Here is a 26,256-nt window from a genome sequence, read left to right as displayed (position 1 = left end):
CTTCTCTGTGGCGGCCCCGATCCTTTGGAAACAACTCCCCCCAGATATCAGAGTTGCCCCCACCCATCTTGCCTTTCGTAAGCTCCTTAAAACCCACCTCTGTCGCCAGGCATGGGGGAATTGAGACTTTCCCTTCCCCCTAGGCTTATAAAATGTATGCATGGTATGTCAGTATGTATGATTGGTTTCTTAAATTGGGGTTTTTAAAACTAACTTAAATATTAGATTTGTTTACATTGTATTATTATTGCTGTTAGCCGCCCCGAGTCTACGGAGAGGGGTGGCATACAAATCTGATTAATAAAATAAATAAATAAATAAATAAATCAGTAGTGGGTTCTGAATTAGTTTGCTACCGGTTCGTGCGTGAGCTCAATGCTTCTGCCCATGCGCAGAAGTGTCCCAGGCAGGTGGATAGAGCCTCCTGTCGCCACTGCTACCAGTTCTAAGAACCACTGGTGATGTATATGCTTTTCCACCTTTATCATGTGTGGTGACATATAGAGATATTTCTGCTTTTTCAATATTTTCTTCTGAATATACAAGGATAATTCTGTGCATGTGTATGCTCAAGCTTGCTTGATACAGAATAACAGAACTGGAATAGATCTTGGAGGCCTTCTAGTCTAGTTCAACCCTCTGCTCAGCTTGAGGCTGTTCCCATTCACCCACCTATCCAAGGGTTGAATAAAATGCCCCTACACCAGGGATAGGCAAAGATGGCTCTTCTATGACTTGTGGACTTCAACTCCCAGAATCCCTGAGCCAATCATGCTAGCTCAGGAATTCTGGGAGTTGAAGTCCACATGTCATAGAAGAGCCAACTTTGCCTACCCCTGCCCTACACTGTCTTCTGCGTCACATGTCCCAGCGATCGATTAGGTTGCAAAGAGTCGGCCTCCTCCAGATCCTGTCAATGCCAGCTAGCGGGACCACAGGGGGGGAGCCTTCTCTGTCGTGGCCCCAGTCCTCTGGAACCAACTTCCCCCAGAAATTTGTACTGCAACCACTCTCCTAGCCTTTCGAAAAGAGCTCAAAACACACCTATGTCAACAGGCCTGGGGGCGTTAACCAATGGTCCTCCACCTCAGCCATTACTATGTATGGATGTTGGTTGTCTGTTGTTTTATTGGGATAATTTTTTTAGTGCTGTTATTATTATTTATTGAGGCAATTTGTATTATGCTTTTATTGTTGTAAGCCACCCTGAATCCGTGAGGAGAAGGGAGGCCTATAAATTTAATTAATTAAACAATTAATTAATTAAACAATTAATTAATTAATTAAATACATACATACATACATACATACATACATACATACATACATACATACATACATACATAGAAACCATTTCATGTAAAAAAAGCTGGTGGCTCTTCCCTGACACTGTACAGTATGTATACTCATACCTCAATAATTTATTTATTTATTTATTTATTGGATTTGTATGCCGCCCCTCTCCGTGGACTCAGGGCGGCTCAAAACAAACAAGGAATAAACAATAAAACAATTTGATCCACTTAATAATATTTTTTTAAAAAACTTAAAAACATCCTAAAAATTAAAAGATTCAGCTAACATTCATTCAATCAACAATTTATTCTAAACACATTCATTGGTCAGGGGGGAAATTGTAATTTCATCTCATTAACTTTTTTTTTTTTTTGCTTGCATAGTTATGTGCCCAACCTATGTCATAAAGATGCTTTAGTGCACGGTCTCCACACAACCTTGGAAGATTCTAGCAAGGCAGTCTTAAGACTAGCAACTTGCAATAAGCTAGTCACCATAGTTTTAGACAATAATGATGACACAATAAAAGTAATGAGGTTCTATCAGACTGTGACCTTCAGAGAACACCTAAAGCTATGTCACAGAAGCAGGTGAATTACAGATTAAAGATTCTCTGGTGATTCTGTCACACATCTGTCCTCTAATTTGCTCCAAGTTATTTATTTTTTTAACTTTTTAACTTGCTTTTAAGAGCAAGCCCTTGACATTTGACCCTCCCCAAACCTATACTTTAGAACAGCTTGCGTTTCCCGAAGGCTCTTTCTAGGCTGTTTAACCGGACATGGTACACGTAATATTGTACGTATGATTAAATACTTTTTAATCATCTTTGCTTTTCAGAAACGTATCTAAAACTGGAATCAGTGGATTATCTGCACTGCAAATCTCATAACCCTGAACAATGACTGAACAAAATTCTTTCTTGAAATCTTTCTGCTGCCTAATTATGTAGGTATTGAAAATCTTCATGTTGCTTCTTGTGGCTTGAAATTTGCTACTTGTCAGTCTCTTTTCCCTTGAATATGAAGGCACAGTATATATGCAGTATTTATTATTAATAGGACTTGTATGCCGTCCCACTCCGTGGACTCAGGGCAGCTAATAACAGTATAACAGTGGAAGATGGATAGGCTTCAGCAAGGGTGGGCTTCAAAATTTTTTGAAAGGGGTTCTCTGCCTGGTTGTTGGGTGGGTGTGGCCATAGTGGACGTGACCTAGTTAGCCTCCTGCACCATGGTAGGGGAGGGCATTTTTGCCCTTCCCTGGCTCCGGAGGCTTTTGTTGAACCTCCGGGAGGGTAAAAACAGCCTCCCCAGGTTCCAAAGGCCCTCTGTAGGCTGAAAATTGGCCTGTTTCCATCCTTCCCGAACTTTGATTTGGTCAATTTTTCACTCTCCCCAAAGGAACAAAAAAACTGTCTAAGGGGAAATAAAAACAGTGGTTGATGATATTTTGGAGGAACCAAACTCTTCCTGACCTCACATGCCTCTAAACAAAATATATCTAGATTACTTTATGATGGAGCTGTTGCCTGAAGATACATCCTCTGTCCTGGTGCTCCTTGACCTCTCAACGGCTTTCGATACCATTGACCATGGTATCCTTCTGTGCCGTTTCCACTTTATGTATGGTCCGCATGAGATGTATGATTGTTTTTATGTTAAGGGTTTTAAATTGTTTTAATCATTGGATTTGTACTGTTTTTCTTGTTGTGAGCCGCTCCGAGTCCTTGGAGAGGGGTGGCATACAAATCTAATAAATAATAATAATAACTGTTGCCAAAAGGATGCACAGAAATGACCTGGGAAGTAATGGTCCAATAAAGAAACTTCTCCATCCTGACATGGACACCATTGATGCTGGATAGAGGATTTGTTTTGATATTTCTCTTCTACCCACACTAAAAGGAGGGCACTTCCATCGCCAGGTGAAAGGCTCTTCTGTGAGGTATGAGGAAGGCTTTAGATTAGAAGGTCTGTTATGTACTTGCTCTATTGGCAGTGTAGGAGCCTCACCTAGATCAGTTTGGCACTCCTCATCCATAAATATTTAATGACAAGCGTTGCTTGATCTATTTAACACTTTGTTAGCTTATCAAGGAACTCATTCAATAAAACTTATCTGGCAGTATCTTCCCACAGGTAAAAGGGCAGTAAATGACAATTAAGAGCTTTCTGACTGAAGATGTAAGAGACACGTTCTGTGTAGCCAGTGACTTTTGTTTTTAAAGAAGTGACATCCTTTCAGCTAAAATCTCTCTGTTAAACTTTGATTGCAGATTTTAGCAGGAAGAGGAAGATTGTGATCCCCTTATATAGAGCACTGGTGAGACCACTTTGGAATACTGTGTTCAGTTCTGGAGACCTCACCTACAAAAAGATATTAACAAAATTGAACGAGTCCAAAGACGGGCTACAAAAATGGTGGAAGGTCTTAAGCATAAAACGTATCAGGAAAGACTTAATGAACTCAATCTGTATAGTCTGGAGGACAGAAGGAAAAGGGGGGGACATGATCAAAACATTTAAATATGTTAAAGGGTTAAATAAGGTTCAGGAGGGAAGTGTTTTTATTAGGAAAGTGAACACAAGAACAAGGGGACACAATCTGAAGTTAGTTGGGGGAAAGATCAAAAGCAACGTGAGAAAATATTATTTCACTGAAAGAGTAGTAGATCCTTGGAACAAACTTCCAGCAGACGTGGTTGGTAAATCCACAGTAACTGAATTTAAACATGCCTGGGATAAACATATATCCATTGTAAGATAAAATACAGGAAATAGTATAAGGGCAGACTAGATGGACCATGAGGTCTTTTTCTGCCGTCAGTCTTCTATGTTTCTATGGATTAGCAACCTTGCTTGCATAGCTTCATGGGTAGGGCATCAACTAGGCCACCTTCATAAAATAATCCCTAAAAGGGAAAGTGTTTTGTTCCTTAGCACAATAAATTGTTATCCAATACTTTTTCTGAGTTTTATCTGTTTTATTCCTTTCAGAATTAAAGAACTGCCTTCTTTATAGAAAATGAAGAGTAAATATGGCTCAGAGAGTACTAGTAAAACTAGACGTGTTGAAGCAATATGAGAAGAAAACATTGAAAAAATATGACATGGTGGAGGTAACTTTTGAGATAATATACAGCAGAAATGTTTGTGATTCAGCTTTTAGAACATACAGTACGTTTTTTCCTATGAGCTTCAAACAAACCACAGGAACTTGGATTCATCAGGATTCTAAGAACTGATTCAAACTTCCTGTGCATAAATAAAAAGTGGAGTGAAGCATAAAAGTACCTCTCAGCTTTACTGAGGACAATTAATGTTTTATAACTGGGTTCCCATTTGAACAATGTCACTGGTTCTATCAGCAGAATTATTATTATTATTATTATTATTATTATTGTTGTTGTTGTTGTTGTTGTTGTAGTAATGTCCCCGTCCGACTCTTTTATTATTATTATTATTATTATTATTATTATTATTATTATTATTATTTAGATTTGTATGCTGCTCTTCTCCGAAGACTTGGGGCAGCTCACAGAATGCAAAAAACAGCACAACAAATCTAATCAATTAAAATTACTACTAAAAATCCCTTATATATTAAAATCAGTCAGCCAACTCATTCACAACCACACATTGCGTCTCATAGACAGGGGAAGGGGCCTTGAATTGAAAGGAGTTTTTTCCTCTCTGGGATCCACAAAGTGAAAAAATGCCAAGATGGCGGCTACGACTGTGCAATTGAAATTCTATTTTATGTGCATCACATTAAAATGGATAGAGTTTTAGTCAGACTGACATGGCCACCATCTTGATTTTTTTCCCACCACATCCTATGGACACTCTTGTCTTTATCTCTTGTCATTCTTCATACATCTCACAAAAGACTTATCTGGAATATTTGGGATTGCAGTGCGGAAGACGAATCTTTTGCCCCATTCTGATTGGAATGCAGTTTCACCATTGGATTATCTGAATTTGTTGTTTACCTGTGTGTTCTATAAAATGTTACCTTACTCTCTATGTGTTTAGGCCTTTAAAAATGAACCTTTTGAATACCAGGCTGCCTCTTTCCTTATAGGGCTAGTTTTAAAAGGACTTACATGATACTGTAGCTACCTAATCACACAATCTGAGTCTACGGAGAGGAGTGGCATACAAATCTAATAAATAATAATAATAAATAATAATAATAATAATAATAATAAGTATTAATATTTTTCAAAACTACCCTGTTGCTTTACATAGTAGTGAAAAGTGAGTTTACAAGCTAGATACTAAAGATCTCCATTTATGTGTGTGTGTTTTTTAAACCAGAGTCAGAATCTTGGGAATATACACTTAAAACCCTATGATAGAACTCCATTGACATTTGATTTTAAATTGTTTTATGAACCTAAGAAATCAAATATTCCAGCAATTCCGTCTTTACATAAATCATACATTGCAGAAAAGGAGCAGAATTTGATTGTGCTGCCTGAAAGGTAAGACTTCTTTGATCTGATCTGAGCAGGTATTTCAGTTCTGCTATGCATTCTACTTCTGTCAAGACCACAATGAGTGTTTGGCATGTGAAGGGTCACATTTTAAAAGTAGCAGAAGGTTTTATGAAAGGTTTTCCAGAATTTAACGGGTATAAAGCAAGCGTAGGCAAAGTTGGCTCTTCTATGACTTGTGGACTTCAACTCCCAGAATTCCTGAGCCAATCATGCTAGCTCAGGAATTCTGGGAGTTGAAGTCCACATGTCATAGAAGAGCCAACTTTGCCTATCCCTGGTATAAAGGGATACCTTAAACATCTGCAAGCTACACACTTTTCCAAACTATACACCCATTCAGAATAATTTCATAAATCCACTCCATATTTTCAGCTTCACCATCAGCATCATAAAGCTGAATAAAAGGAGTCAAGAATGACCACTACACTCAATACTGCTGAAGGAGAAATAAAGATTCGTTTATTGCTGCTCCATGAAACAATGATATAAAAGTAAATGCTTGTGCACACACACCTCATGCACATATTTACTTTGTACCATGTGCATATTTTTGATCACATCAGTGCAGATATTTCAAAACTTGAGTTGGCTGGAAAGGGCAGGCCAGGAAGGCTTATAAATGTGATGTAAAGACAGACAGGTTTCAACAAGGAGCCAGAACAATATAATACAGTGGTACCTCTACATATGAATTTAATTTATTCCGTGACCAGGTTCTTAAGTAGAAAGGTTTGTAAGAAGAAGCAATTTTTTCCCATAGGAATCAATGTAAAAGCAAATAATGTGTGCGATTGGGGAAACCACAGGGAGGGTGGAGGCCCTGTTTCCTCCCAGGAGATTCCTAGAGAGGCCCCATGGACATAGAGGTTTCTCCCTGCCTTTTCTGGCCCTGTTTCCTCCTAGGATATTCCTAGAGAGGCCCCACAGAGGCTTCTCCCTGCCTTTTTCGGCCCTGTTTCCTCCCAGGATATTCCTAGAGAGGCCCCATGGACATGGAGGTTTCTCCCTGCCTTTTCTGGCCCTGTTTCCTCCTGGGATATTCCTAGAGAGGCCCCACAGAGGCTTCTCCCTGCCCTTTCTGGTTACAGTTTCGGAGGCTCGGGTTTGTAAGTGGGTTTGTAAGTGGGTTTGTAAGTTCTTGAGAAGAGGCAAAAAATCTTGAACACCCAGTTCTTATCTAGAAAAATTCGTAAGTAGAGGCGTTTATAGGTAGAGGTAACACTGTACAATGCAATACAATAATGGACAATGCAACCATTGCAAAAGTAGGAGAAAGAGAAAGAGGTATAGTACATTCACATAGAACACCTTTATCCAAGAAAGCTCATGGGATGATTTTTGGTCACTCATACTTTCTCTGTCCAACCTTCCTCATATGATTGTAGTTGTGTGAGAGAGGAGGGGAAGAAGAGCGCTATCTATACACCTTTAGTCGTAATATAATAAATAAATAAAATTGTTTACAGAGGCCTCTGACCTCTTTAGAAATTAATTCCATGCAAGTGTCTGTGTGTGTGCACGTGCACGTGTGTGTAAATCTACCCTAAATATTCACAAATTATTGAAGGTTTTTTTCGAACTGTTGCAGGACATTTATGTCAAGCCAATTTTGTATTTTACAGCTGGGATATTTCTAGTAGTACTTCAAGGTCTGCATTATCAACACACTTCTCTGGCAAATCTGCTGTGAGACCATCTAGTGCTCCAAGTTATCTGAAATGTAAGGCAAATGATCTGAAAGACATATTCATTCTATTTATTTAAGTAAGTTTTCAACTGGGAATCTATGCCTGGCTTTTCAATCATTGTTGGCCACAGTTTACTTAACCAAGGTTTATGCAATAAACATTGCCTGGGATCACATAATCCACTCAATCAAGGTCTTTTTTTAACCTTTTGGGGGAATGGACCCTTATAAGAATCTGGTAAAACTATGGGCCCCTTTTCAGAAATTAATATATTTAAATGCTTAAAATGAATTAGTGAAAATCAAGTTGCAATTCCCTTCCCCATCTAAGTTCATGGATGCCCTGAAATCTACTTATAAACCTGAACAGGATCCATGAACCCCAGATTAAGAACCTATGCACTAAATCGTAAATAATATTTTTTCAAAACAGGAAAGCAGGGTTCACATAATACATTAAACCAGAGATTCTTAGGCTTTGCAGTCCCTAAAATAATAAGTGAATTTGTATGAACCTTCATATACCAAAAGGAAGTGAATTATTTTGTTGGGATTCGACTTGGGCAAGAAATAAAGAAATAAATATGCCAAACAATTAATTTTTTTTAAAAAGTGCCTAGATATTATAGGAGTTTATGCAAAGCAAGAAGCAAAGTCCAGCAAAGCATTTCTACTCTTTATGTATAAAACTGATTTGGTTTTTAAAAGGAAAAACTATGTGACCTCACTAAGGAAATAACATTTTAAGCACTAAGCCACAAATTTAAAGTTTACCATGAAATGAAATCCAGACTTGCGAGATATTAAGATCACTATTTGATAATTAATGAAGGTTTCTAAATTTTAAATCTTTCTTCTCTTCCCTCTCCCCCCCACCCCCGTGTTCTACCTACCTATTTTCCCCAATTTTTAACACATTTCTTCCATATCTGCTGCTTCATATGGCTTTTTTCTTTCCTTTTTTAAAGCCTACGCCAATGTTGGTATTAGTATCTGGGAAAAGAGAAGTTTGCCATATGAGAAATATATTCAAATTCTATATAATTTGAAGGTTGCGGTTGAAATAATGTGCCAGCTCATTTACATTTCCTGTTATAATATAAAAAGAATTACTTTTTAATTCTATGTATTTTTTTTTTTACAATCTATCTGACATCAGCAATTCTTTTGATGTGGGACAGTACTTTTTTAAACATTGCTGATAAAAACTTTGCAATGTGTTACATAATCCCTTTGAGTACATACAATAAAACACCAAATTCCCTTTAATGTATTATAATTTCCCCTAAATTCAGTAACGTGTTTTCTAATTTTCGAGCAACTTTGTCCAACATGATCATCAGATATTAGATTTCACTTTCCATAATTTCCATCTAGAGTAAATATCTAATTTATCAAAAACCAATTAAGTATATTGTTTGGACAATGCATTCCAGATTGATACCAAGATCATGTAGAGATGCCCTCCAGTCTTGGTTTTTTCCCCAATAAGCCTCTGCACTTATGCTATGTGATATTTATTCCTGTTTTATTCTGGCTTTTGTTTTCATAATGTATTTCTAAAAGCTAACTTGAAGACTGCAGATGGAAACTTCTTAATCCTGAAACAAAAGATAAAGCAAAAAACTGCTTATTCCACCTTAGAAGTTCAGAAAATACCAAAAACATTATCAGATGTAAGTTGTACTATTGATAATGTCATACCTTTTTTCTTGAAAAACCACAGAATGTATCATACAATGCCAAAATGATGTATGCCCTTTGCTCTTGTATGTCAAGATTTAATTTTTCTTTTCTTTTTTTAGAAGATCTTTAAAAATGTTCAAATCAACCTACAAAGCATGATCTCAAAAATGATACAAGAATAAATGAAATCTGACGCCACGACAATTTAGGAGAATATTCTGCAAAATGTCTTTTTAAGCCTACTTTTTCTTTACTTTTTCACACCTGGTCATCTCAAGGAACATGTGATTATCTCGGTTTTGTTTCAAATTTCTTTCATTTCACTTAAATTCTACCATTTCTGCTTCTTTCATTCCAAGTCTGGAAGGAGTTGGGTGGCTTATAAATCCAATAAATTAAATTAAATTTAAATTTAATCAAATCATAATCTTCCATATGCCACTGCTCTCCCAGATAGATATAAAGTAATAACATCCACCACAACTCCATTATTAGCCGCCCCGAGTCTATGGAGAGGGGCGGCATACAAGTCTAATCTAATTAATAAATTATATCAAAGCATCTACCTAAAGTTTCATAATAACATAAATATGGTAAAGCTTAAATTATCCATACTAATGCTGAGGTAGGTGTCATTCAGTCTGGGCCAGGTTTCCTCAAATTTATGCAAAATTTTAGTTTTACTCCAAGGTTCTTGCGCTATTACTGTATACATAAATTGGCATGTCTAATCTAGCAATAACCATATTTTTCAGAATATAAAATGCACCTTTTTCCTCCCTAAGAGGCTGAAAATTCAGGTGGGTGATATACTCTGAATGTGGCTTTTTTAAAGCTTTTTTTCCAGCCCTAATTAGATGCTAATGATCTGCCCAGCTCTTACCTTGCAGGTTCTTTCATTGTTACCCTTTGCAAAGAATGTTTTCCAGACTCTTAGTCTTTTCAGGGGTTTTTTCATTGCTCTAACTTGGTCCAAATGTTTCTTTCCAACCCCAATCAGGTGCTAACCATGTTCCCAGCTCTTACCCACTTGCAAGCTCTTTCATTGTTACTCTCTGTCAAGAATGTTTTCCAAATCCTGTCTTTGTATTTTTTTTTTATTGCTCTACTTGCTCCGAATGTTTCTTTCCAGCCATAACCAGGTGCTAACAATGTTTCCAGCTCTTACCGGCTTGCAAGCTCTTTTATTGTTACTCTTTGCGAATAATGTTTTCCAAGCCCTAAGTCTTTGCAGGGTTTTTTTCATTGCTCTACTTGCTCCAAATGTTTCTTTCCAGCCCTAACCACTAATGATTTTTTCAGCTCTTACTGGCTTGCAAGCTCTTTCATTGTTACTCTCTCTGAATAAGGTTTTTTTAAAGCCCTAACCAGGGGATAAAATAATGTGATGAAGCTGACCAAACTAAGGATGCTAGCCAGATGGATATCTGGTAAGCAGATTCTTTTCCATATTTTCCTCCCCAAAAACTAATGTGCGTCTTATATTCCACTGTGTCTTATATTCCGAAAAATATGGTACTTGTAAGACAACATAATCTTGTTCACATGCCAGCAACCAAAAAGCTGAATGTAATTTACTGAAAATTGAAGCATCAAGCCACTGAAAAGTGGTGCAAAGGGAATATTGCACTTATAGGAATAATGGTTGAAGGGGCTAATAAAGCTTTAAATGCAAATCAGCAGAAGACTCCATACCACACATACAAAATTACATAATAACATAAGAACATAAGAAGAGCCATGCTGAATCAGGCCAAAGCCCATTGAGTCCAGCATTCTGTGTCACACAGTGGCCCACCAATTGTACATGGGGGTCTTGAGTAAAAAGAGAAGGCAAAACCATCCCTTTCCCTTGACGCCCAACAAATGGTACTCAAGGGAATCCTGCCTGCCTCAACCAACATAGAGGCGGTACATGGACATCCGTTTCAATAACCACCGATACACTTGGCATCCATGAATCTGTCTAATCCTGCCTTGAAGCTATCTAGGCTGACAGCTTCACGACCTCTTCTGGAAGTGAATTCCATAAACCAGCGACCCTCTGGGTGAAGAAATATTTCCATTTATTTGTCCTCGCTTTCTTACCTATGAGCTTTAGGGAGTGCCCCCTTGTCCTAGTATTGTATGATAGAGAAAGTAATTTTTCTCTATCCACCTTTTCTATCCCATGCATGATTTTATACACTTCGATCAAGTCACCTCTTAAATGCTGTCTTTCAAGGCTGAAGAGACCAAGGCGTTTCATAAGGGAGGTGCTCCATTTCCTTTATCATTCTTGTTGCCCTTTTTTGCATCTTTTCCAGTTCCATTATATCCTTCTTGAGGTGAGGTGACCAGAACTGTACACAGTACTCCAAGTGTGGTCTCACCATCGATTTGTACAGAGGCAATTAAATTCTAAGGCAGAGAGAGAGAGAAAAAAAACCTTAAGACTCAGAGCAGATTCACATTGTTTAGACTTGAATAATCAAAGCAATCCAATGTAAATCTATTGATTTGGGTCTCTAGGTTGATTTGATTCAAATCTCTGAATTAGATTGTTGATTCAGACCATTTTAGGGGGGGGGGGAGAGACTTTCAACATATGTTTGAAGTTGCCACCCTTCAAATCAATCCAGGGACAACAAGTTTAATTCAATAATTTTATCTGGATCATTGAAAAAATAATAATTTGATACAAAGAGTTTAATCAAACTACCTTTGAACTGAAACTCCCTATCAAATTTTCGCAGTTGCAATATTCAAGCTTTTATTATTGACAGTGGAATATTTCTAATCAATGTATTCATTATAAAGCATGCATACACAAAAGTAATATGAATTATTCCTTCACTTTCCTTTGAATATTTTGTTTTACACTCAGTTGTTCACTGAAATGGCATAATTTTGCCTTTGATTACTCCCTTCTTTTTTGTGCCTTCACATCAGTCTTGATAACCACTCATACCATTTTCTTGGCAACAAAGTGGCATGACATTGCCTGCTTTGTAGGGCCCAAAGACACTCAGCTAGCTTTGTGGCAAAGATGGGACTAGAACTTAACATCTCCAGATTTCTATCCTTTAACTACTACACAAAATTGGCTCTCTCGTATTACACTGTAAGGTAAAAAGATCAGTTTTTGGATTTTTTTCCCAAGAGAAAAGATTTATTTATTTTTATTTTATTTATTCATTTTGTCCAATACACAATACATATAGAAGAGAATAGACATGAGGTAATATATATAAAGAAAAATATAAAATAGAGGAGAAGATATATGAAAGGAAGAAATATATATGATATATGAGATAAAGGAAAGACAATTGGACATGGGATGAAAGGCACACTAGTGCACTTATATACGCCCATTACTGACCTCTTAGGAACCTGGATAGGTCAATTGTGGATAGTCTAAGGGAGAAATGTTGGGGGTTAGGGGTTGACACTATTGAGTCTGGTAATGACAACTTGATTGCTTCGACAACTTGATTGTTAAAGTCATATTTTTTACAGTCAAGTTTGTAGTAGTTAATATTAAGTTTGAATCTGTTGCGTGCTCTTGTGTTGTTGTGGTTGAAGCTGAAGTAGTCATTGACAGGTAGGACGTTGCAGCATATGATCTTGTGGGCAATGCTTAAGTCGTGTTTTAGGCGTTGTAGTCCTAAGCTTTCTAGACCCAGGATTGTTAGTCTATTTTCGTAGGGTATTCTGTTTCTAGTGGAGGAGTGAAGAGCTCTTCTGGTGAAATATTTTTGGACGTTTTCAAGGGTGTTGATGTCCGAGATGTGGTATGGGTTCCAGACAGATGAGCTGTATTCTAGGATGGGACTGGCAAAAGTTTTGTAGGTTCTTGTGAGTAGTGTGAGATTGCCAGAGCAGAAGCTACGTAGGATCAGGTTAACAACTCTAGAAGTCTTTTTGGCGATATTGTTGTAGTGGGCACTTAGGTCATTTGATATTAGTATTCCAAGGTCTTTTACTGAGTGTGGGTTGGCTGTGAGAATTTGTTTATTCAGTTTATATATGAGGTTAGGATTCTTTTTGCCGATGTGGAGGGTAGAGCATTTGTTGGTTGATATTTGAAGTTGCCAGGTGTTACACCAATCTGAGACACAGTCCATAAGATAATGGTAGAAGGTATTACTGTTCAAAAGAGTGAAGGTACTGTACTTTCCCCCCTTATGGCAGGTTAGCAATAAATGTAAGATTTCTCCCTTTTCATCATCTTTCTTAAATACAAGGAAATAGTTGATATTTTAGGCACAGAAGACTGGATAATGCAATTTCTGGAAAGTATGGTTTTTAAAAAAGTCAACATGGTGGATGTAATGGGCTCTCAGTCATGGCTGCCATCCTAATTTTTTTGAGCATATCCCGTGGATGCTCCTGAATAGATAGTTCATGTAAAAATATATATCTGTTAATTGAAATTAATACTGTATTGACTGTATGTCATCAAAAGATAGCAACCAAGATGAAATTACCCATTTAACCCTGGAGTAATTAACACTAAAAAAAAGACATGATGACAATCTGATTTAAATTCCAGCAGTTAAGCTTTCATTAAATTCGCTATGGTCAGATTAGCTGGAGACAGCAAGGAGAAAGAGAGAGATAAAAATCTGATGACTAGCCAGAAAAAGTGAATAATAACAGATAATGAACTCTTTCAACAAGTCCCAGTAAGCAAACAGAAAATAACAGTGTACAAGGCCTCTGTTCTAATACTGCCATTTCAATGCAGGTTTATGCAATTATGTAAGAGATTACATTCAAGTATGTGTCTGGAAAAATGCCATTTTAAAATGCTCCTGCAAATAAGAATGTGCTACAATATATCAGATCCATAGCAGATTTGCATCAGATCCAAGCAAAATAAGAATCTGCTGTATTAGATCTGTAGAGTGTCGAGGGTTGGACACAACTGAATGGCTGATGATGATGTTGATACCACAACTGTTTAGAAACGTTTTTCTGAGAATTTTCCCATACTAAGAAAAGTGAAATATCAAAAAGTGATGCCTTGTTTTGCACAGGTTGATAGGAGTTGTAATGAAGATCTATGCCTCTAGACTTCAGGGAAGCCCACTGGCAATCATGGAAGGAAGTTGAAGGACGGAAATTGCAAATAGCCCAACATTGGGTCACATGAGTTGGATCACAAAGTGGTTCATCACAACAGATCACACATGGCTTCCCTGTCTGTAATGCCGAAAAAGATGATCATAAATGAATAACAATTGTCTTTCCTGATGTGTGAAAGCATCTTTGCCAGATAACTTTACATCAGGCACCTTCTCTATGTCTAGTGATATTTTGAACTTATGTTGCATATCTTTTCCAGTTGAATTTGTTGCCTGCAAGAACCTGTATTACTTGGGATGCAGAGACATCACTCAGAGAGAGAAAAGGTTAGAGAAAATAAATACTCATTATGAACCACAGCAAATGCATTTAAATCACACATAAATTTCAGGAATGGAAGGACTGTTTCAAGATAGTTGAAATATTTGTTTTAGCACTGTATATCTTAAAGTTGAAAAAAATAGCTTGGATTGTGAACAAATAGCATTTGGATTGAGGTTGATTTATTTATTTTCTATGACTGATGCATTTAAAACTTCCACTTCAATATGCATGATTGTTTCAAATAAGTTTGTTGCTTGCGATTTTGTTACAAGAATAAGCAAGAATGGGCTGCAAAGTTTGGAAGTGAAGGAGCCAGTCACAAGAAGTGGACCAGAGAAGAGAATGAATGAATGAATGAATGAATGAATGAATGAATGAATGAACGAATGAATGAACTAAGGTTAATGATGGAGATTTTCTTTAGCACAAATATCATGGATAATGTTGAATATTTCCTAGTGACTAATTCCAACACTATAGTAAACAAGATGCCAATCCAAACGCAATTCCCCAAAGTGATAGATTTAATTCTGGATGATCTCCAAATACCCACAAAGTACAAATACCCACAAACCTGCAACCTCAAGGCACCAAACCAACAAATAACATCAACCAAGAAAACAACATTTCCCTACTGATCAAAGACACTGTTGAATGTGAACAGAAACGTCCAAATGTAATTTTATTTGGCCTGGATAACAAAAGTGAAACTGACAACATCACTAAGTTCATGAAATTATCATTAAATCTCAGACAACAACCTTCTCCTCTAATAAAATCCTTGAAATCTCAAGAGATGGCCCAGAATTCAAATACAGAGATAGCTCAGTGGTCCCACGATTCTGCAGTCATTTGCAAAAATGAAGTCAGCAAACATAAATTTATTCACACAATAAACCCCATTGCCAAACCTAATACTACCGCAAACTATGCTGAAGACCAGACTTATCCATCCTACAAAGAATCAGCTCCCGTAAATTCCAGCAAAATCTAAAAAGATATCAAAACAATGTGTGTGGCTGACTTATATATAGACTACAAACCGTATTAAAAGGAAACCTCACAACCCACATCCTAGCATCCAATGTTCCATCATCCCAAGCTAGGCATACACACCCCAAATCGCTTCACTACCTGCCACTCCTACTGCCACAAATGACCTTAACTTCCTCACTACTACCACTGACCAAACTAAGTCACTATCTGCCACTCCTACTGCCACTCCTACTACTACTGACCTTAGATGCAAGAAGTCTTGTAAATAAAATGCCTGAATTCCTCCTCCTATTAAATGTGACCATTTTCGACATCACATTTGTCTGCTATGATTACACTAGGCATTTGTGTGTGAGAAACAAATGCTTCTTATTGCTGATACTCAACATTTTTTTTAAACAAAACCCTCTGCTATTTCAGATGAGATAATAAAAAAACCTGCTATCAATGCTAAGGCCAGAAGGAAACCTATTCAAGATCTGAGAATGGAAGATAAATTAATAGTTAGTAGACATGATCGCTTGCAATCAATTGGCCAGGATCAAAGGTAATTAACCATAGTTAGAAAAATGTTTTCTTTGAGAGCTCAACATTATTTTTCACGTTTATGTTTACTGGATCTTTATCCCACAACAGAGGGGTGGAACTGCCAAGAATACGATATAAAGTCAGTGAAACACAGTCCCACCATAAAAGGAAATGGGAATTCCTTTAATTTTCCAGAAACAAACGACAATCTTGCAAGCCCCCAATTTACGTTCACAAGGAAATATAAGTGTAGGATTGTAAGACATCTAGAATCACTCTTAGGCATGGCATCTCATAATAAATAAATAAATCCTGAAAATCTTATCTAAATAAGCAATAGTTCTGGGACTAATCAGCTGGATTCAGATGTCATTTATATTGTGCTTCTTTCAAGGCAAAACCAAGGCCTATTACTGTATAGCAAATAAATTTTAGAGATAATATAAATTATTAGGCCTTGTGTATTGACAAACATATGTAAAAGTAGAGTGTGAAGTTAGAAAGGTTGTGGTATCATCTTTCCATCATTTTTGTGAAGAAAGCCTTCCATTCCCTTTCTTTTCCTTTCCTTCAATCAGCACATCTAAATCATAAAATAAAATGAAAAATTATAATAATTTCCTCCTACCTATTGAAGATCAATTCTTATTTAACACAGCATCGAAAACTAGAATATTAAAATTTAATGTTAAAAGAAACCCACATGTTGTTTATATATATTATTTTTCTTTTCTCTCTTTTTTTTAAAATATAATTTTTATTGATTTTTTAAAAAGTTTTACAAAAAACAAAATGAAAGCATAAAACATAAAAGTGTACCATCACCAAACAAAGAAAGTAAAAAAAAAATCCCTTCACCAGGGAAGATTCAATTCTTTTTTTTCCCCCTTCATTTGCTTCATCTCTGGGTTACATTATTCATTCATTATAAAGTGATTGAATTTTATTTTTTACATTTGCATCACTTGCCGATATTGTTAATATATATTATTTTTCCATAGAATAAAAGACACATTTTAAAAAAGGAAAGTGCAAGACTTTAAAAAGAAAATAAAATTAAGCAATTTGTAAGTGACTTCTGATTTTTTCAACAGATAATTAGGATCTTATTGTCCTTCTTTCATTAGATATTAAACAAATCCATTTAACCCCTCATTTAATCCATAGTCCTCGGATTCAGAATACAGAATAACAGAGTTGGGAGAGACTTTGGAGGTCTTCTAATTCAACCCCCTATTCAAACAAGGAGATTTTATACCATCCTGGATAAATAGCTGTCCAATCTCTTCTTAAAAATCTCCAGGGATGAAGCACCTACATCTTCTGAAGGCAAGCTGTTCCACTGGTTAATTCTCACTGGTAGCAAATTTCTTCTTAGTTCTAGGTTGATTCTTTTTGTTAAACTTCCATTCCATTACTTTTTGTCTTGCTCTCAGGTGATCTGGAAAAATAGATCATGATGTCATTTCTTTCTTTCTTTCCACAAAATGTCCTTATAAGGTTTTAAATCTTCCAAAAAAAGTTTGTTCCTTTTTCTGCGATCAGACATATCAGTTTTGCCATCTTTAAGAATTCTGACATCAGAGTCATTTACCATGGGGATTTCATTATTCTTCCATAAGAGAAATCTAAATTTTGGATGTGATACAAGCCCATAATAGAATTATGACCCAAAAATTGTTTACAAGTTGGGTTAAACTTGTTAACTGCCGCACAAATCCCAGCGACCGGTTAGTTCCCACAGAGTGGGCCTTCTCCGGGTCCCGTCGACTAAACAATGTCGTCTGGCGGGACCCAAGGGAAGAGCCTTCTCTGTGGTGGCTCCGACCCTCTGGAACCAGCTCCCCCCAGAAATTAGGATTGCCCCCACCCTCCTTGCCTTTCGGAAACTCCTTAAAACCCACCTCTGCCATCAGGCATGGGGGAATTGAAACATCTCCCCCTTGCCCATGTAGTTTCTGTGTATGATTCAACTGTGTGCTTGTTTTTTATATATTGGGGTTTCTTTTGGATTTTTTAATCTAAAACTGTAATTTAGATTGCTAAATATTAGATTTGTTACTATGTATTGTTTTTTGCCATTGTTGTGAGCCGCCCCGAGTCTACGGAGAGGGGCGGCATATAAATCCAATAAATCTAATCTAATCTAATCTAAACTGATGTCTTTCTCATGCTTCTTTTTAGTTTCCTAGATTATAGAGTTGCATTACATTTTACTCCTTAATATTTCCAGATTTTGCATTTTAGTCTCCAATTAGAAGCAGCACAGCTTGCTTGCAAGGTTCTGTTGATTAATTTTAAATTGATCATAAAACTCACCAACTTCTCCCATTAGTGATTGCAGCAAAAACCTGGATAATTGTCATATTAAAGAATTATCCATAAAATCTATTAGCTATTTTTTGGTCAGACTGCATTGTATCCAAGCACTGTTCTCATCTGTTAAAACAACACTGTCTCAACACTGTTTTTTCATGACCTGAGTAGTAGGTGGTGTAATCTTCTGATAATGGAAAGTGTCCAAGTCTATCTCAATTAATGGATTCCTACAATGTCAGTGCGTAGTTGATTCATTTAATTTTCATTGTGTTAATCTTCCCCATTTTTTTTTTGATACTTATGTTCATTTTCCCATTGTAGTTCTGTCTTTACACATTTGAATTTTGTTTTTCTATATGGGAATGTCAACAACTAAATATCCTGAAGGCTTTAATGCAAGTCATTTTCTAAACACTATTTGCACTCTGATAAATTATCAGAAGCATGTTGCTGTTGTTGTTGATGATGATAACGATGATGATGGTGTTATCCGTTCAGTTGTGTCTGACTCTTGGCAATTCTATGGTCGCTCTACATTTTTCAAACTTGCACTATTTGAGTTTTCCTATGCACTGGTTGGTGTCAGCTTTGCTCAAAATAAGTAGATATTCTTTATGTTGGAGCTCCCTCTTGCAGTTAAGAAAAGAAAGACATAGAAGTTGTCAACAGACAGACAGCAGGGATGATGATTGTAGGAAAATAAATCCAAATAAGGCAAAGAGAATCATAACCAAAATATAGATAGGTAAAATTCTCTTTGGTATAATAATATCGAATGTTAGATGATAATATGGTCTGCTGCATTATACATTGAGAAAAAAGTGGTACAGGATGCAGGGGTCGGTTCTGGTTTTCATCACCGCCAGTTTGCTTAGTGGCACCCTGTGCGGGTGCTTTACATAGGCGAGTATGCACAGTGCTAAGAACACAGCTTCTGTGCATGCACAGAAGCAAAAAAAAAAATGAGAACCAGTTCGGGAGTGTGTCAGACCTGGGTCACTGCCGGTTCCAGCGACCCCAGTGATGGGCTCCTATGGTTACGGTCAGGTATGCAGAACCAGTAGAAAAATTTTGATTTTTTTTTTCTTTTTTCCCCCTTCTGGGCTCTGGGCATGTTTTTCCTATCGCAGTAAATGAGGTTGAATGTGTATAATTTTAGAAGAGCTCCCTTTCTCTCTCTCTCTCTGTGTACACACATACAGTTTATATAGAAGAATAGAATAGAATAGAATAGAATTTTATTGGCCAAGTGTGATTGGACACACAAGGAATTTGTCTTGGTGCATATGCTCTCAACGTACATAACATAAAATATACATTTGTCAAGAATCATGTGGTACAACACTTAATGATTGTCATAGGGGTCAAATAAGCAATGAAGAAGCATTATATAGTATTATATAGTAGCATTATATAGTACCATTATATAGTAGATAATGTATTTTTTTGTGCGTCTGTGTGTAATATGTATGAACACATATGGCATATATACATAGAATTAAATAGTATATTTTGGATGTTCAGTAATACTAAACAGATAGGGAAATTGTATCTCTTTGAGGCGAGGAGAGTCCAGGCACTCTAACCCTAACCCAAACCCTTGACCTGATTGATGTCAACTTGGCCACCTTTAAGCCAGTCATGTTACCTTTAAGCCACCCCAGTCACATTATCATCAAGCCACTCTCACCTGGTCACATGGCCAGCAAACCACACCAACAAAATAAGCCACGCCCACAGTGTGGTAGTAATATTTTTTGCAGCCCTCCATTAAGCGACCCAGGCTGCCAAGTTACTACCAGTTCCATAGAATCGGCCAGAACCAGGAGAAACCCACCTCTGACAGGTTGTGATCAGAATATATATTAATTTAACCCCAATGCTGGATGGTCCCATGATCATCTAAGAAGATCTAAGATCATTTAAGAAGAGCATCTATCATAAATAAAAATAATGTGATGGCTTTAATAATAAGTCAATGTTTACTTACCTAAACAGAATGACCAGTAGATGTGGGAATGATGTCCTATTTTCTGCTGGTTTTCCCATTGTCTTTGCTTGCAGGAAATTGACAGGAAGTATTGGGACAACAATAGCCAGGACTTCTTGTATAAAATTGGTCTGAACAACATAGAAATTTCAATTCCACAGAAATTAAAATTTCTGGATTTTTATGCATTCTTTAAGTTAGTAGATTTTAGGTACCATGATTCAAACATTATTGCAGTGTAATGGGCCATTTGGGATAACTTGAAGGTGCAAACAGACACAGATAAACCCTCAGGACAGTTTTAATAAGTGCAAAATTGTAGGCTTTTAAAAAAATCAATCCATGTCTCTCTTTAGCTTTCTCACAGAAAATTAGTAAAACAAAGCCAAAGAATGCTACCTTTTCCTCATAAAAATCCTTATAATGTAGGTTGATCAATTATAACTCACAATAGTCTTTTTTCTTTTTATAAGGAAATGTACTTCTAAAGCTGTTACAAAAATCTGTTTAATGATTGAAGTCAGAAGGAAAAAAATAAACCCAGAATCAGCTTAAAAAATTAATTAGTTTTGAGATCACAGAAACATACACTCATAAATCTCAAAATCAAAGAGATGACTTCAAAAGAGATATGATGAAAGAAAATAAATAAATAAATGGACTCTTAGTTGATTGTCATTGCTCACCACTCACCCCAAAACTGTAGAAAGCTTTCAGAGAATACTTGAAGATTGTATAGTTTTCTATACTTCCACAGAAGGAAAATTGCTGCATTGCCAGATTTTTGAAAATTAATGATGATTAAAAACATTTTTTCTCTATAGTCCAGAAATAATAAATCTGAAACAGTATATCCACTGAAACAACTCCATTATCTCTCCAATGAGCTGTCATCTTGAAACACCAAGACCTTATTTAATTGTAGGATTTTCTTCTGATTTCTACAAACATGACAAAGCACTGTCCTTTTGTTTCCAATATTATTTGTACTGTGGAAGCTCTCTGTTAATAAATGCACACAAAAATTCCTTCTGATTAATTGTTTTTTAGAGATGTCATGCTGTCTGTGTATGCCATAATGAATTCAATATGGCAAACGTCTTTTCAAAGGAAAAGAACAGCTGAGAAGAAAATAGATGTATCTTGCTAAATATTCATCATCCTGACCTACTCCTTGCTGACTGAGGATACAGAAAGATATTGTTCAGAAACTGTCCAATGGCCAAGGAAGTTGAAACAAGTCCTCCCTAAGTAACTGGGTGAGGCCAGCAGATTAGGATTTTGCAAGATGTTGGCTAACATATCCAGATGTTTTAAATCCAGGGATTTAAAGCTTTCTTTTTTTGTTTTGGGCTCAAAAGCCAACAGGTAACAATTAGGGTCTTAAAATAGGTTCTTAACCTAACTTGATGAATTAACAGAGTTTTCCACTCTATTTCCTCCTAGCTGTAGAGTTTGATTTGTCTCCAACCCATGTACAGAGGTACCTCTACCTATAAATGCCTCTACTTACAAACCTTTCTAGATAAGAACTAGGTGTTCAATTTTTTTTTGCCTCTTCTCAAGAACCATTTTCCACTTACAAACCCGAGCCTTTGAAACTGTAACCGGAAAAGGCAGGGAGAAGCCTCTGTGGGGCCTCTCTAGGAATCTCCTGGGAGGAAACGGGGCCAGAAAAGGTGAGGAGAAGCCTCCGTGGGGCCTCTCTAGGAATCTCCTGGGAGGAAGCAGGGCATCCACCCTCCCTGTGGTTTCCCTAATCGCACACATTATTTGCTTTTACATTGATTCCTATGGGAAAAATTGCTTCTACTTACAAACTTTTCTAAAGAACCTGGTCACGGAACAAATTAAGTTCGTAACTAGAGGTACCACTTTATAGTATAGTCCAGTAATCCAACTGAGTGCTGATCATAGCATATAACCCCAAGTAGGGTTGCAACTAAAACCCTAGTTGGAAATGAACAAAGGCCTCCTTGGCTGTGGTTTTCATCTGTTATCTAAGCAGGAACTAACTGCAGCATTATTCATTGAAATGTTGATTGCCTAGAGATTATTAATCTTCTTGTTTTAAAGGAAAGCCAATCTTCCCAAAGATTATTTAAGTAATGATGGACAAAGCATTCAGGCTGGCTTTATCCCTGATAACAAAAGTGGTTTTAAAAAGACGGGAGTGTCTATCCTACCTCTATGCATTCAGGATGAGCTAGAAGATCCAAATTCCAAAGTAATCAGTGCTGGTCGTGTAAAAGAACCACAAAATCAAATGGTATGTGCTATTTTCTTACTCTTTGCTGTTTAACCATTATTATTGTTGTTAAGATTTTGCAGACTAATAACATTTTACTACAACGACCCAAATTTCCTTGAGTATGTTGGATTTGTGGAGAGGGGAGTGGGCAAGAGAAAACACAGAAGATATGTCTCAAACCTAAAGCAGGATCAGTTTTATTTGTGTTATGCTACTACTGAAAGATGCATGTTAATTACATCAGTGCAAAAATTGGAATATTGTGGGTTGGCATTGTGAAAGTTATACAGTTGGAAATCTTTGGTAAAATTAATGCGATCATTTAAAATCCTGCCAAGAAATCAATTGGATTTCAGATTCAGAATAAAGATGTATGAGAATTTCTACCAATTTATGATTGGTAAACCCAATCTTGGGAACAAAATTTGCCTGGGTATTAGAAGGTATTTATAGTTGGAAAATGTGATTAATAGACTTGTGGTGGCCTGGCTTTGCATCAGCCTGGCACTGTCCATTATAGCAACAATGGATTTCCTGAAACTTCACACTGTTTTTGAGCATCAATGGCAGTTTCCATAGCAGGAAAAGGCTTTGTACCAAAGCGATTTTACATAAGAGACATATTGAAGCATTAGGACTTTGTCTTCATACACAGGAAGAGATTGTAGACTTTTGCAAAACAACTTCAAGGGGGGTTGGGAGGATCTTCTTTTTGCACATCCTAGAAATGGATATTGGTCTTTAAATCAGATTTTGCTCTTTTTTTCCTACTCTCCAGGTACTGTAATTAAGTAAGATGATAAATTAGGTTTCGGCTATGGTACTTTAAAAAAAAAACTACAAATGACTTACTTGGCTTTTGATAAAGAAAATATTCAAAACATCCAACTACTAAAACATGAATCTCAAACCTTGATAACTTTAAGCCTGGAGTACTTCAACTCCCAGAGTGTCCCAGCCAGTTGGCTAGGGCTATTCTGGATTTATATGCGAAAAATTCAAGTGTCAGCTGTTGCTGTCTCTAAACTTCAATTTATTGTTTAGGATTAAGCGTTTAAAGCTTAAATTTCTTTGCTGGGTTTGTATGGATGTAAATTTGAACTTCTTGAAAGTTATATGACTATGGTTTCGGGAATTTAAGAAACAGGCAGGAGATAGTGTCAAATAATTTCAAGGGATACAGGTTTCAGTATGAACTCTCCCTAACTATGCATAACAGTTGTGTCCTACTGGTTGGTATAAAAGTTTCACTATCTCTTTCTTTTTGTAGAAAATGAGTGAATCCTTTCCCATCTTTGCTCATGAAAGAAGCAGCAAGAGGTTTGCTTGGAATCGATGGCTTTTGTTATACGGAAAGAAGACACTTGATTATTTGAATCAGGATAATGAAGCAAGTATGGACCTAAACCCAGTCCTACAAAATAATTATGATGAATCCATTGCAATAATCAACAGTAGAATAAGTCCTCGTTCTAATCTGAGAGCAAAGAGGAAGAAACCCCCCACTTTTACTAGGAAACCAAAACTCATTACTATTCAGATTTTATCTTTGGAAAGGCAGTTAAGTAATCTTTCTGTAGATTCTCAGAAAGGGACATCTTTGGTTCAGAAAACCCACGGGCATTTCACCAAAACAATTACCAGGCATGTTGTAACAGAGAAAAATATTCTTCAAAATATGTCCCAGCGTAACAAAGACATTCTTATGGCAGTCAGAGAAAAACCTATAGGTAATGCGGAACCCAGTCCCTCAATTTTCTCAAGGATAAAACCCTCACTTACAGATTTTTTGAAAAAACCACTGACAAAAAGTAAAGAAAGGCTCAAAAGAAGTAGAGTAGTTAATTGCATACCCTTACCAAAACCAATTCCAGTTTGTGAGGCTCCAGAAGGGTTGGTTGGCCAAAAATTGCCCTTTATAGTGGATTATTCCTTGAGAAAGTCCACTGACAAACTATCAGCTGATAGAAGCAGCTCTGATCAGGATCCTTCCTTAAATGAAACTATAACTGACACGGAACTCAGAGCCCAGGATCTGGACTCTTCAATGAGACAAAGTGGAGAGACATCTAGTGAAATGTCAGGTTCATCCTTCCTGCTAGACTTAAATGAAAGCCTGGAATCTGAGAAATCAGAAAATGTAGCCATATATTCAAAAGATGAGAGCAGTGCAGAGTCTTCTACTGTAATAGGCATACCGACAACATCACCCGAATCTCATTTCTTTTCAAGTCCTGAAACAAGCAACAGCTATAGTGGCAAAACAACATAGCTGCAACCTCTGCAAGTTTCTTCTTGTGTGAAAAGTTTTTGGGACTGACAATAAATATGTTACACACCACGTGGTGGATTAGATTTATTGCCATGTAATATCAGGTCATTTGCTGCAATAATTGAAGCACAGGTAGGGCATTGGAATGTTGCACTTTTCAGAGAGAGAAAAAAATCAAGATATATTGAGAATCACAAATAAGAACAACAATGTGAATGTAAAGGGTATTTTTCCTTTTTAAATTATTACTTTCCAATTTGCAAAATAATGTGGCTCCAAAAAATTAGAATCTTCTGCATTGCCTTTCCTTCCCTTCATTCTTTTTAAAAAACTTTTCTGACAGTGGGATAATAGGATAGAGAAAATTTCCATTCAGAGGATTATTTTAAAAGTGCTTATTGCTTCAAAAGGCATCTAGACTGTTTTTATATCGAGGAAGAAGAAAACGTTTCGCGGTCTGATCTGAGCTGGATCAGTGAAATTTCAGCTCAAGAAAGTTTAAGTGTGTAAGTTATTTTCCTTTTCCTTTGCACTTCTGACCCAGCCACCTGTCTAAATTCACTTTTTCTTGCAAAGGTGTACTTCAATTGACTGAATTAAAACAAAAAAATCTTTTTCTGCTGCTGTGAATCTAAATCTTGCTTATACAGATGCTAGTTCCAAAGGTGGGTTTCAGCAGGTTCTGACCAGTGCTGGAGAACTGGTACCGGAAATTATGAGTAGTCCGGAGAACCTGTAAATACCACCTCTGACTGGCCCCACCTCCACCTATTTTCCGCCTCCAGAGTCCCAGCTGATTGGGAGGAAATGAAGATTTTACAGTATCCTTCCCCTGCCACACTCACCAAGCCACGCCCACAGAACTGGTAGTAAAAATGTTTGAATCCCACCACTGATTAATTCCCAATATCATCAAAGAATGGGTTATTATTACACAATGCTTAAATATTACCCTGGGGGGGATTGCTGACCCTCTCAGAGAGAGTCTGCAACTTGGGTGTCTTCCTCAATCCACAGCTGACTTTAGAACACCATCTTTCAGCTGTGGCGAGGGGGGCGTTTGCTCAGGTCTGCCTGTTGCACCAGTTGCTGCTCTATTTGGACAGGGACTCTTTGCTCACGGTCTCTCATGCCCTTATCACCTCGAGGTTCGACTACTGCAATGCTTTCTACATGGGGCAACCTTTGAAGAGTGTGTGAAAACTTCAAATCGTCCAAAATGCAGCTGCGCAAGAAGTTATAATCCTTCCAAGGCATACCCATATTTCACCATCACTCCACAGACTGCATTGGCTGCCAATTAGTTTCCAGACACAATTCAAAGTGTTGGTCA

The 26,256-nt window shown here is 37.0% G+C and overlaps 1 protein-coding gene across 1 annotated transcript; it reads left to right on the top strand.

The window, feature by feature from the left end:
- Window positions 1–4,336: 4,336 nt before the first annotated feature.
- Window positions 4,337–24,923, top strand: C3H1orf141 (chromosome 3 C1orf141 homolog). The gene is made up of 8 exons (XM_070748537.1): window positions 4,337–4,417; window positions 5,619–5,785; window positions 7,423–7,520; window positions 9,054–9,163; window positions 14,503–14,569; window positions 15,984–16,110; window positions 22,477–22,669; window positions 23,922–24,923. Exons 1-8 carry the CDS (start codon window positions 4,337–4,339, stop codon window positions 24,921–24,923), a joined length of 1,845 nt encoding a protein of 614 aa, XP_070604638.1.
- The last annotated feature ends 1,333 nt before the right edge of the window (window positions 24,924–26,256 follow it).

The sequence above is a fragment of the Erythrolamprus reginae genome, chromosome 3, assembly GCF_031021105.1.
Source record: "Erythrolamprus reginae isolate rEryReg1 chromosome 3, rEryReg1.hap1, whole genome shotgun sequence".
In the NCBI taxonomy this organism is placed as follows: domain Eukaryota; kingdom Metazoa; phylum Chordata; class Lepidosauria; order Squamata; family Dipsadidae; genus Erythrolamprus; species Erythrolamprus reginae.
This window is presented reverse-complemented; position numbering and strand designations above follow the sequence as displayed.